Below are 14468 nucleotides of genomic sequence, written 5' to 3' on the forward strand. Positions count from 1 at the left end.
CACACACACAAAAAAAAAAAAAAAAGAACAAGTGCATCATCATTTTGTCCGGGGAAAAAAAAAAAAAGAAAAAAGTGAAGGAAATCCATAACCACCACAAGAGGAAACTGATGGAAACCCTGAAACACTATTTTTCCCCTCCCACCTGGCAAAATTGGTTTTGTTACTTCTATTTTGGAAAGCTACAAAGAAGCACTGTGGGTCACTACACGCTACAATAGTATTCAAGACAGCAAAGAATCTTAGCAAAATAAATTGGCAGGTGTCCCTTTCATACAATCACCCTCTTGCACAATTTTGGAAAGCTTCAGCTGGTCTCTGATGCGAGCCTGGTGACCGTACCTCTGAACCATGAGCACAGTGGACGTAGTACTAAGATACGCTCACTGATTTTAGAAAGCCAGTAATTTAAAGGCATATTATTCAATAAGCAAATTTCATTTTTGCTACTTGAAGCCATTCAAAGGACAGATGAGTATTTTTTTCTGTCCTAGCACAACTCACTGATGTCATTAAGTTCCACAAAAACTAATTTATCCTTTACAAATACATCTTTTCTTCATTCTTAGTTTTGTTCTTACACATGTAATAAACAGAAACCTTCATACTGATTTCACCAGCAAGCACCATATAGAGCCTAAGTCCATAACAGAGTCCTTACAGATCTTTAGAGGCCTGTTTCTTATCCTAGATTTCTCACCTAACAAACAAAAGGATGTAGAACACTCTAAGAAATCTCCAAAACTATGAATTCAAACCCAGAATCAAGGAAGCTGTGTCAAAACCAGTCAGAGTAACTCACAGAATATAAATAAATAAATAAATCCTAAAAAGAATAAAAGAAAAAATCAGACAGCATGCACAACCACCTACTGGAAAAAAATAAATTCGTATTTGCAAATCAAGAACAGAATTTATAGTCCAACAAAATCAATTCATTTTTTGTTTTTGCATAACAACATTTAGTCCTTACTACTTTTACTTATGACTTAAAACCTATAAATAAAATAAAGACTTCATTATATGCTTTTATTTAAATGAAAATAGCCCATTTTTTTGTTGCACAACTTCTAAATCTGTTATTATTGTAATTTTTGTGATGCAAGCATACAACAAATAGTCAATGAAATTCTTTTAAGTAGAAGAAAACCCTCCTTCTCTATTAAGCTTTTATTATTATTTATTTATTTTAAACGGAGACATTGCTGCTGAAGAACTGTTTGTGCTGGAATTCAGATTTTAATAATGCTTGTGCATTCTTGCTCTGAATCAAAGGAATAGAGGTTTATTTATTTTATCCTTCTTTGCATGACTGTATTTTCTGTTACTTAAACAGTTCTGCAGATTAGCTATACTTCCTATTACCATATAACATACATAACTTCACATACTTTAAATGATTTGGAAGGTGGTTAAAAGTGTTTCTGAAAAAAAGTTTTGCCCTTCAAGATGCTCTAAAATCACTGAAACCTACTTACATCTCTCTTACAATTCATGCCTCTTAAACAAAGTAAAACAATTTGTTACTATTTGTATTTATTACAGAATAGTATGATTCTACATACATAGAGCTACATACACAGAGCTACACAGAAAAAAAGAAATCTCTTCTTTAAACACAAAAATACATTTTTACATTGCACTAGGAGGGATGGTGTGACAGCTTCTTTCTTAATACCTTAAGTTGTTGAATTGATTTTACTATTTCAAAATGCTCTGCCTGGAAGTCAGTGCCCATAAGCACCTGCAAGCTCTTTCACTTGCACAATAGCGCTGTAACAGATTTCTCTCAAAATGATTAGAAATAGTGAAGAAACTCTATTAAAATTGTTCAAATTAAGGTAGTTAATATGACTGATGTGAGGATACAGGTAGTCCACAAACAGCAGCAGAAAGACAGGCTGCAGCTATTACCTTCCTTGGCTTATCTATACCTTGTGAAGCCAGGGTTTCAAGAGTCTCTGAATTCACGCAGGTGACGAAGGAAGGAAACTAGGAAACTTTATATACATATTTATATACACATATACACACATATATACACATATACACATACATATATATGTATTTATGTATGTATTTATTTATATATATATTTTTTTGACATCCATTTGTTATAAGCCTGATTCACTGTGGCTTTGAACTGCCTACTTAATGGTGCCCTAATCAAACTCCTGGTAAAAACATCACTCATGGGCAAACACATCCTGTGCACATACAAAAAAATTAACCATGTATGGTTAACCAGATATGCACAGAGTATTTTAGAATAACTTAGAAAATGATTTCTAAAAAGTCCTTAGAATTTTCACCACATGCATGTATGCACAAAAATTGTCATCAGCCTTTGTAGCACAAATGACTGTTCAGCATATGCTAGAAATCGATACACATGCACTCTTGCAAGCAAATGATGAAACACATCATAAATATGAACTTTCACCAAAAAAAGTATGCCCAATAATTGCCAAAAGCCAATGTATCCTTAATCTATTAACTTTATACATTAAATTACTAATAATGAAATGGATATTGGAAATATCCTGGCAACTGCCTTGAGACCTACTCCAAAAACAGGTTAACTGGAGTTACCAGCCTGGGAACTCACTTACACAGTGAGCAGCATCTGTGTAAAGCATTTCAGTCTGATCTGTACGGCACTCTGAATTTATTTTTGCCACCTGTCTTACTTTGCTGAGACATACTGTAGTTACATGGCCTCTCACCCAAATAACATTTATTCAGCTAAGCATTATACAAAATAACAGAAAAATAAAAAAAAAAAAAAAGGAAACTAATATGAAATTACTTTAATGAAAAAAAAAGAAGCAAAATCACATAGGTCCAAGTAAATTTTATAGTGCAGATGAAGTTTAAAAAGTTAATTATACCAATAATTAGTTTTGTAAAAATGAATTTTAGTGGCTGCTGAGGTAATTTTCCAGGAGGTTGCTATAGTGACAGGCACAAGGTGCATTACCAAGGTAATGTGTGTGTAATGAGCTGCTGACAGTAGCTTTCCCCTGACGTCAAGAAAAACTGCCACAGCCTCATAGTACACTTGTGGTCTGCACACTGACCAGAAACAAAGGAAACCTTTTGTTTCCTAATCAGTATTGAGAGAGAAGTACTCATTTTTAATGCACTTCATATTGCCTATGACAAGGTCCAAAACCACAGCCAGCCTCAAGGACGCTGCCAAGCTATGAAGGTGCTAATGATACCCTTGAAAGAGTGTGTTTCAAAAGTACCTTTTGTCCATATTTCAAAATAAACAGAAAAAACAGGGTAACAGGAATAGGCTGACTAGCTCTGTATTTTCCTACATGCCCTTCTCATACAGAAAACAGGCAAAAAGGTGAGACTCCTAACCCTATAAACAGGCAGTTTTAACCAATAACCTTCTTCCGGAAGGTAAATACAGCCCCCCCTTGCCATAACACAGTAGCTCAACATTCACCTTTAATTCACTTTACAGAGCTGCATCACCTAAGGAAAACTGGCCATTGAAACTTAGTTGAATTCAATTTCAGTGAATGAAGTCCCAAAACATCTTCAGTATGAAGAAACACGGGTCAGGCATTTCAAACACGTAACCTCCTCCAACCATGAACTTACATTTTCCAGCATCTCTGAGGTCACATTTTTATTGCGGGTAAGCAGGTAACAGAGAAGCATTCTCTCAAGAATAATTCTGTAAGATGAATTTCTGTAACTCTAAACTAAATTTAGTGTATAGCCTAATTAACCAAGGGAAGGCATTAAGGGATGAGCAGACAAAGACAGCAAGAGCCTTTGTCTGCATATAACCTTCATTTTCCTGTCCAAGGCTGAAACTGAGATTGTTCTATTCGTCAGTACTGCCCGTAACTCCTGTCAAACTCAACAGGCAAGACTGATGGAGCAAGACGCTGAATTAATATTTGTCAGCATACTAATAAACCTCATGCTTTGAAGGAATCTCTCTGCCAACACCGTGCAAAGACAAGAGAAATGCCTGGAGAACATAGTGGCTCTGCAACACATTGCTGAGGAGAAGCAATGGGGTGACTGGAATGCCACAAGAAGCATCCCCCAAAAATCTCTAAACCAGAAACAAACATGTTGAGATAAAGGTAACTAACACTGGTAAGAGCGTCAATCTACAACTAGTGAAGATGACTTGTTACAATCCAGTCAGTAAACAACGAAATGTTTCCTTCATCTACATGGGGAGGACGACAGTACAGGGGAAGAGGAAAGGGTCAAACCCCATAAAACTACAGAAAGTTTGTCATTTAACTGAAGGTTTGTTAGGAGATGTCAGGATAGCTGCAGCTATAAAGGCAAGGCTTACTAACAATATCTTATACGCAAATGCTTCCACTGTGTTTAACCACATGCAAGATAGATGCCACTTGGCTGACTTTTTGCTGGTGTGGCACTAACTGTTAACATTTACAGCTTTTAAATCCTATAGCTCTTTGATTTAAGGCAAACATTTATTTTCCACAAAGCTAAGATAGTTCATAGGTATGACCCTTCCATAAAATGATCACCATCATGCACATACCAGTGACAGTTCAGCTGAAAATAAAACACTAACCAAAGTTTAAGACTAAGGCAGATTATTTAATTAGATTTGCTATATCTCTGTCCTTTGGCTACTCTGCAAATGGGTGGAGCTACCATATTTCTGTTGGGGTTTGGTGTATTTCTGTGTTGTTTTTGTTTGTTTGTTTACCTTTTTTTTTTTTTTTTTTCCTGCAAAACTCTGAACCGGCTGTTGAGAATACCACAAACTAAAACCATGTGCTGGAAAACAAACTCTGAAAGGGAAAAGCCTTTTTATGCATTTTAGAAAATACATACAATTTTATTGTCTACCAACTCCACATATGTAAAATGTTAAAGCTGATGTAGTAGGACTTCTCCTACCTCACAGAGTTGCCAGAATAACACAGGCATCCTTTTTGGTAACATGCAGTAGACTAAATTGAATCAATTTTCAGTGTACTAACAGGAGTTGTGGGAAAAAAAAAAATATATATATATATATATATATATATATATATATAAACTCGTACTGGTTGCATTTTCAGAATTTCTGTGGAGTTTTGCATTTCTGATACTCTCTACCACTGGTGAGAAGTTGAGGTACATTTACCAGTTTCCAGAACTACCTAATCTTAACCTAAAGTAAATATAGTAAATCTTAAGATCTTTGCAATATGGTAGGAGGTAGATAAGTCTGCAATATGTTCCTTTTGTTGATACCCCATCCAAATCGTGCCTTTCTACCTCAATTTCAAATTCCTGCTTAGCTAAAAAACAACCTTAGCAGAAGGCTAAAAAAAAAAAAGCAAATTAAAAATGCTTCTGCAAACTGAGTATTTTAAAAATTATGTAAGACATTAAAAGTATAAAATAATAGAATGGCTTGGGTTGGAAAGAGATGTCAAAGATCATCTAATTCCAACTCCCATTCCATGTGCATGGACACCTCCCGCTGTATCAGATTGCCCAAAGCCCCATCCTGGCCTTTAACTTCTCCAGGGATGGAGCATCCACAGCTTCTCTGGGCAACCTCTTCCAGTGCCTCACCACCTTCTGAGTAAATAATTTATTCTGAATATCTAATCTAAATCTACCTTCTTTTAGCTTAAAGCCAATACCCCTTGTCTATCACTCCACTCCCTGACAAAGGGTCCCTCCCCAGGTTTGCTGTAGGTCCCCTTTCAGGTACTGAAGGCTGCTGTAAGGTGTCCCTAGAGCCTTGCCTTCTCTAGGCTAAACAACACCAACTCTCAGCCTGTCTTCATAGGAGAGGTGCTACTGTCCTCTAATCATCTTCATGGCCCTCCTCTGGACTTGCTTTAACAAGTTCCTGTCTTTCTTATGCCGGGGCCCCAAAGTTGAACACAGTACTCTAGGTGGGGTCTCACCAGAGCAGAGGGGAAGAATCACCTTCTATTCTATTGTGCAATCTTCATTTTTTCTATGGGCTGCAGTGATCTGGTATGCAGTCAATTCCATGCTGTGTCTTTTCTCAGACCTTCCTTTTATATTTAAGGAATATGTGCAAAGTGTAAGATAGAGCAGGAACGGTTCTACTAATAACATTTGATTTTGATCTTCAGATTCTCATTTTTATTTGCCATTTTTATCTTGCTGCAAACAAGTGTTAGACTGTGTAAAGTGTGAGCACATAAAAGCAGAATCCACTATTTTGCAACACAAATTGCACCAAAATATAGCCTTACAACCTTCAAATATATATTTTTAAAATGAAAAGAAGAAACAAGCAATGAACAGTATTAAAATGCTTATGAAATAATTATGTGCTTATGTATATTATAAATAGTGAGTGTAAGACAATATGGTTTTCTCACACCAAAAAAATAGCAGTTACACAGATAGCTATTTGTAATTTGCTATACCAGTGTCAGCAGCGTAACAGGTCTCTTACAGTATTAGTCCTTTTGAAAGGCTCCCACAGGCATACAGCTTTATGAAACAAAAGAATGAATGTTGTGATCACTAGAGGCAGTACCATCAAACAGTAAACCGTTGTAGAAAAAAAAAAATAGATTCAAACATCAATCTTTCTTCTGGCAGAAAAAACACTATTTAACAGACAGTGAGTGCACTGAAATGCACCTATTTTGAAAGGGTAACATGGAAGCAAAATGGTGGTTTTAAGAGACAGGTATGAAGGAATTAATTGTTCAGCTTAAGTCAACAAACCCATCAAACTCTGAAAGAATAGAACCATAGAATGGTTTGGGTTGGAAGGGACGTTAAAGATCATCTAATTCCAACCCCCAATCTTATGTAAAATATTGTAACATAACAGTTACTAGATGACCAAAGAACTACAGTGCTGTTCATCTAACTCAAGTCACATAATCACATGGCTAAATTACCATACAATAACAAAGAGTTTAAATTAAAACTATGTTGCTCAAGGTGATGGCAAATGCAGAAACAAAAGCTTCAAGGACCTTCTGCATTTATAATACTGACTGGCATAACAATGAAGTGGGGTATTCAATACTAGGTGGTATATAACAAACTGATGAACTTGCAGGGAAAATATATTTATTTATTTGAAGTGTTGTAACACACAAGCAGGGAAGAGCTGCTAACCAGGTATCCTCAGATACCCTTGTGTAGCAACTAAAAATGTTTGGTTGGAGGTACACAGTGACATAATTCTTCCATTTCACAAGGCCAGAGAAAGGTGAAGTTTATCACCAAGGCTCTGAGAAGCTTTCCTGTTCTAAGCACTTCTTATTTCTTCACGAAGGTCAAGTCATTTGTGTCATATTGGAGAGAAATGGTGATGAATCTCCATAAACTCCAGTTTCAACACAAATTCTGCAAGTTGTGCCATAAATATGAAATGTTACTTCTAACGACAGTCTCTTGGTAAAACTGTTGCCTTTCCTTTTTACAGGCTTTGAAACACCATGATATAATCAGACTGCTGACTGGAAACCTGCTTCCTTTGCTTCCCTAACCTTGGTTACAGTATTGTCACCCTGCACAGTACACACAGAAAGATCTTATCGTACACAACTATTACTTAAGGCTATCCACACTGTGGTGGTGTTTTACATCTGGCTTACACTGTGAACACTATCTCTGAAGCCATAAAGGGAAGTGGTTTAGTGGTAAATAAGTGGGTAGGTCACCCAGTAACATATATGGGAAGTGAATGATCTCCATTTACCCAACGTGCTCTTGACTTTACCACAGATAATACAAGAAATTACTTCTAAAACAACAGGAACATCCAACTTTTGTAGCATCCAAGGGTAAGGGAAGAGAATGGAATGCAATTGTTGAGCTACCAAGAGGTCCAAATCAAATCCCATAATTCAGAAAATTTTCTCTTAGATCTAACCCTCAACCTCATCTGGTAAAAACACATCTGATATATTCTTACATGGTACTAGCAGTTGGTATAAAAACATAAAAAATATAGCTAACGTTAACAAAGCAGATCAGAAGATGACAGTAAGTGAAAGGATAGAAACATACAAGATATTTTAGAAGCTGAAACATCACTTATAAACAATAACAGAAAGAGAAAATACAGAGAAAGAGATAGAGAAAGACATGAAATAGTGAAAAACAAACAAAAAACAACCAACCATATAGGGAACAGACTGAAAATACTACTACAAAAAAAAAAAAAAAAAAAAAAAAAAAAACAGGGAAAAAACACTGAAAGGATCATACAAGGCATGAATGATCAAGCTGTGACACACTCACACATATGCTTAAAAACATACAAGAGATCGGGTGGACAACTAACCATTGTTTTCTGTTTAAAACATCAAGCCAGAAGAAATTTCTAAGCCTCACCAAGTCAACCGGCAATGAGTGTTTATTTCTCTTTTACTGCCCTGTGAATCCCAATTGTGAATTTTAAGCATCTTGTTTTGCTGCTTTGTGACATGGGCACTTAAATTAACAAATTCTCTTTCTATTGCTAAACAGATTAGCTGTGTTTCTGAAACAATGCCTCTTTGATTTCTGCTAATTGCTTTTCCGGGACTTACCTATTTGAAGAAACTCTACTTGTAAGCATAAATACATGAGATACTTTTATATAAAAGACTCATATAGTGAGTCATAATTCTAATGTTCTATGACATGTTCTAAAACAGATTTTGCAGAACTCTGCAGTATGAACTATAATCTATTATAGTTAAAATCAGGAAACTTGCAAAACCTCATGTTAAATTGCTTAATCTATTAAGCTTTAAAAGTAACCAATCTGCTAGTACATTTATCTTTTGCAAGGCAATGTACTAGCAATTTGCTTCTATAGCTACTTATTGAATTATTCCCTGCTATTTTTAATAGTACTCAGAAGATCCACTATAGTGGTAATTTCACTAGAACTAGGTCAAAATAATTGTATTCAGTACAATCTGATCTGAAGTAGCATCAGATGATTATTTCCTACTTTGGAGACTTAGTTTATTCTATCTCTATCCTCTAAGGCAAGTGCACAAAATACATACATTTATTTTAACTTCACAAGCATTATCATGCCTGGTGTAGAAACAAAGATAGGACCTACAGATAGAAGAAATTGAGAGTATAAGGCAAGCTCTGCTTCACTTTCTACTTGTGCTTGCTACTCATCTTAGTACAGTACAATCTGGAAGTATACTGTTAGTAATTTGTCTCTCAAGTTTTCTTTTTACCATTTTTATATACCCTAAAGTTTTTCACTTTAGGTAGTATTTTGTTTGCTTTCTTACCACTGAAAAATAAAACACAATATTGTACATTTGGGGACAAGAAGAACCTAAACAATAGGAGAGGCTTCACTGTCCTTTGCACCACTGTGCACCAAAATATGCATATACAAATAATAGAAGTTGTAGGCTGAGAAGGTAACCAGCTCCACAGACAGGACCCTATATATGGGAAAAGGAAAATGAAGCAAAAGAAGAAAATTATGTGCCAACAACAAGGAGCGCTGGAACAAATCTAGGCAGAACAGTATCATGCAATTCTAGCTCTTCAGCTGCCTAAACTGTATCTGCAAGACATTAATATGTTTGTCTTGAAGCAGTAACATATTGTTAAGCTAGATAAGAATCCTCAGGCTACTGTGCAGATCATCTCATCCCAGTCCTCTCCTATGTCTATGGCTGTGTTCCAATGAGCTGAATGGGAGCTTCACCATGTCTTTCAGCTCCTTCTGTGCTTTCCTCAATAAGAGACTTCCACTCATGTCAGCATGACAAAGCGACTGGAATGATATAATTAGAAATATCTTCATAGATGATACAAAAATTCATGAGACCACAGAGGTTTTTGCCACAGTTTTAATAAGCAGGCATGCTGTATTTTTTAAATATTGGGCAACACCAAAAGGTCATCATCCGTTACCATCACCAATTTGATAGAGGATGAGAAATTTTGTCAAAGTCATAGGCTACTTTACTCAAGAGTAACTGGATTTCATTAAGCTAATCTTTGGCTGATTCCAATGTTAAATTCTACAATGCTACTTTATCAGGACCCTTCCCCAGAAATGAAGAGCATAACATTTGAGAGCAATTTTAGTCATGTAGGCATTTTTATTGTTGATCTGTAAAAGAGAGGATTTGATTTAAAAGGCTCTTACTGTACTTTTTTTCACCTTTTACAAATTGAAGTCTCTTTTCAGCTATGTCTTTTCTGGAAGCCATGTTCTTTCACATTTAGGCCTCCTTTCAACAAAAGAAAGGCAGCTCAACAAAACACGAGAACACTTGCTTGTTTACCTCACCACCAGGACTGCAAAAGCAGCCTGTGAGGCAAAAGGGGAAAGCCTTGGAAAAGAGACGTCTGATTTTTACGCATTTTACAAAGTTTACCTTGATTACACCTCTTGTGTTATAGTATCTAAAAGTATTCTTGCCCAGTTTGCAATTGTGCGCATATGTCAGAGGAGAGAAAGGGCTTGAAAAGATACATCAAAATCAAAACCAGCAGTGTTTAACTACCCCTAGTTAGAACTTTTAAGACTTCAAATGGTAACCAACTTTCACTCTGGGAAACACACACACACACTCTAAACTAAAACTAGATGCACTCCACAACTTAAAAGCAGCTTTTAAATTACAATTCTTAAGCGTATGTTCATGTAAGTTCATGCTCCACATGCATACAAATATGTACACAGACAGACAGTTAAGAAGTTAAAAAGTAAATATTACTTTGTTAGACACAAAGTGAGACACGGTTATTTGTAGCCATCATGCACTTACTATTTAGTTGAATCTGATAATTGATACTCCCGTCGTCTGTCATAACATTCCTGGATTCCAGGGTCATTCCATAAGCTTCTTATTGCATCTACATACGGGTTCTCAAAAGTTGACACCTTTTCTACATCGACTTCTCGAACTAACTGTGCATGAGCCTAATTAAAAGAAACAAAACAATAAACTTTACTTAATTTTCTCTACTTGCAGATAGCTTATATACAGTGAACATGATTAACAGGAATAATTTTCATGACTGGCCATCCCACCAATGCGTATACACAATTTGAAAAATCAAGTACCATGATGAAGGTTGGTAAAATGGAGAAGAGACTACCAGTATAAGGCATTCCAGAAATGAGAAGGAACTGAGGAACCCTTCATTTTTTTATAGAAAGTACATACATGTCAACATGAATTAGCAAATTATTTACCTTTCATGCTACTAGACACTGTCAAACACAATACCTACCATCCACTCTGTGAGCTGAATAACTCACAACAAGAATATAAAAAAAGACAACAAAGTCCTGAAATATTCAAAGATGAATAATTTACTAAGATTTATGTGAATGAACTTAGGGACGCTGCAGGAAGGACCATCACTGATGTATTCCAGATGACCTTAAAGTAAATGGTGAATGAATGAGAATAAATAGGAGTACTGAGTAAATTAGAAATGAGTGATGATAAGGAGAGCTTGAACTAAGACAAACATTAACAAGTATAGCATTAGGACAGAAGGTGAATTAACAAATGTGGGCCTTCCTTTCAGACTATGTTTACTCCAATCCAGTATAATTTAGATGAAATGGATGAGGTGAATAAAATTTATATTTAATTAAGCTAATTCTAAAGAAAGCTTTCATTTTTGATTTTTCAGGTATAGAGCATATAAAATATCTGCTTTTTAAATTATAACCACAGAATCACAGAATGGGCAGGGTTGAAAGGAACCTCTGAAGATCACCTAGTCCAACCCCCCCTGCCAAGCAGGATCTCCCCTCAGCCTTCTCTTTTCCAGGCTAAGCAGGCCCAGTTCTCTCAGCCTGTCCTCGTATGACAGGTGCTGCAGTCCCCTGATCACCTTCATAACCCTCCTCTGAACTCCCTCCAGTAGCTCCATGACCCTCTTGTGCTGGGGAGCCCAGAACTGGACACAATACTCCAGGTATGGCCACACCAGAGCTGAGCAGAGGGCGAGGATCACCTCCCTTGACCTGCTGGCAACACTCTTCTGAATGCAGCCCAGGATACCGCTGGCCTTCTTGGCCACAAGGGCACATTGCTGACCCATGGTCAGCCTGCGGTCCACCAGGATCCCCAGTTCCCTCTCCTCAGAGCTGCTCTCCAGCACGTCAGCCCCCAGCCTGGGTGGGAGGAATAAATGATCTCTGACCCAATCCTCTTTGACCAAGGGAAAATCCTTCTTTCTCCGGACTTAACCAGTCAACCAACTTGGCAGATTCAGACTCTGACAGGAGCAGAGAATAGAGAGATAAGGAGTTTGCCTTTCAGAGAGATTAATTATAAAATGTTATTGGTGCTGCCACAAATGTATTAAAACTTATTACTAAGAAAAGTGAGATTCTTAGAAAAGTTCTTAAGATTCAGTTTGTACTATAAATTCTGTTTTTACTTTAACAAGTAATCTCTAAAATTGGAATTTGCCGATAGGAAAACCCTAATAAACACATCACCCTCCAAAATACCGTCAAAATTTAGTTAAAGCCTACAGAGACAGAGAAGAACAATTTGTAATTTGTGCTGAAAGCATTATGTACACGATTCAGTGTATGAACATATGTATCTATGTAGATATAGATATACATACAAACACACAAACACAATGAGAAAAAAAAATAAGGGAAACTCAGTCAAGCAAAAACATGAAGAATTAAATTCTCTTATGTAGTCTGCATTTCAGGCAAGGACACAAATCTCCTTCCATTTTAAATTAGGTGAAGGTATTCTGAAATAAGCTTTTTAGTTATTTTTAAATAAACTTATCCTGTGTTTGCACATGTGCAACCCCAGCCCCCCTTTTAAACTCTCCAGGAGAATTATGGTATGCTCATTACTTAACAAAGTATTTTATATACAACTGTTGTTTATTCTAGATGAAATAATCTTCAAATTCCATGTGAAAAAATTGTGTCTTAGAGATATGTTGAACTTCTCTGTTACCAGAACTCAATCTTAAAAGTTCCAACAGAAAGTATTTTCTTCTGCATCACATCCACACATACCCAAAATATCTGGAAAAATCATGAAGGGTCCCTACATCCTCAGAGCGATTAATAAGAAATCATATTCTACTAAGCACAAACTAATGCTCTCGTGAAATGGGTTGATTTGTTTTGGAAACTAACTTGTATCTTAACAAGCTCAGTTATATTCTCTTGACTGTGTATGCTTCCAAAAAAATATGCCACAAATATTTGTTCATTGTTTGTGACAAACTAATAAACAGTATATTCTGATACTGTTTTCTTTGTTTTTTTTAAGCATTTGAGCTCTGAAATTATAGCCAAGTGCTCTCTAGGTGCTAATGGAGGTGAAAGACTGACCAACTGTTCAAAAGCTGCTCTTAGGTTTTCATTGGAAATCTATCAAAACTGAAATATTTCTCTAAAGGTTCTCTAAACATTCTCTGGAAAGTGCTCAAATGTACTGGTAGCAGAGAAAATTGTGCAGGATAATTACTTTATTTTAGACAGTTACCTATCTAGAACAGATAGTTACTACTACTACAGTCGTCCAAGATATTGCATTGTTTTATTTATCAGTTCTGTGACTACTACCATACAATTAACATGACTCTGCACTGCAGGTAAAACTTAACAAAATAAACTATGGTATATGCTGGTAAGTTACATCCATCAGAAAATTAATTCAGCTTTTTTAAAAGACAAAGTATTTCCCCAGTGAATACTATTTCTGATTCCCTGTGGTTTGCTTGGTCAGCTCATGAGAGCTGACTCACTCTACTGACTTACAGTTTACTACAGTTCACTTCACATCACTGCTACTTCTCTTAAAGAAGTAATGTCCCTTCACATAGATTTTAAGTTTTTATTAATTCTCATTTATGTCTTCATGTTCCCAAAGTACTGTGTTTTCTTGTACACAACATTTTTCATTTCTCTGAGAGTCTTCGTCAGCCAATATATTTTGCTGGCTTCTAATTCCTGGTGGCAGAGACAGAGATCTAAATACATCTGTTGGCTTTACACTTCTCTTATTTGCTCTGATGAAAGTAAAAAGTAATTCTACTGAAACCTTGTGAGGTGAAGAAACATAAATTATCTGTAGAAGAACCACCAAGCATGCACATTTGGTGTCAAAACTGCTAACTACCAGCTTTAGTTTCCTTCTAATAATATAAATAGCAAATTCCAAACATTATTTTTGATGTTAGCACTCAAATTACTTGCAAGAAAAAAATAATCCAAGGACTCTACATAAATCTGTTAGTAAGATTTCTGTAAGTATAAACTTTATCTAGAAATTCTTAGTCTTCACTAATACTTTTGCTGTACCCTGAAATTAATGTTATTTTGAGGGGCGTGGGGAAGTCAAGCTATTACCATTTTAAAAACGTGATTTCTTAGATTTCTCTTTTGGGACATCAATAATTACTATAAAGGCATTCAAAAACCACCACCAACAAAAATAAAATAAAATCCAAACAAAACTGAAGTATTCTGC

At 36.0% G+C, this 14468-nt stretch overlaps 1 protein-coding gene across 1 annotated transcript in view; it reads right to left on the reverse strand.

The window, feature by feature from the left end:
* The window catches only part of LOC309890007 (guanine nucleotide-binding protein G(q) subunit alpha), a 130957-nt gene that overhangs the window by 26678 nt on the left and 89811 nt on the right, over positions 1 to 14468 (reverse strand). The window contains exon 3 of the mRNA XM_082783337.1: positions 10761 to 10915. Coding sequence (XP_082639463.1) covers positions 10761 to 10915 — 155 coding nt within the window. The remainder of the gene's footprint in view (positions 1 to 10760; positions 10916 to 14468) is intronic.

The sequence above is a fragment of the Aythya marila genome (assembly GCF_965140915.1).
Source record: "Aythya marila genome assembly, chromosome: Z".
In the NCBI taxonomy this organism is placed as follows: domain Eukaryota; kingdom Metazoa; phylum Chordata; class Aves; order Anseriformes; family Anatidae; genus Aythya; species Aythya marila.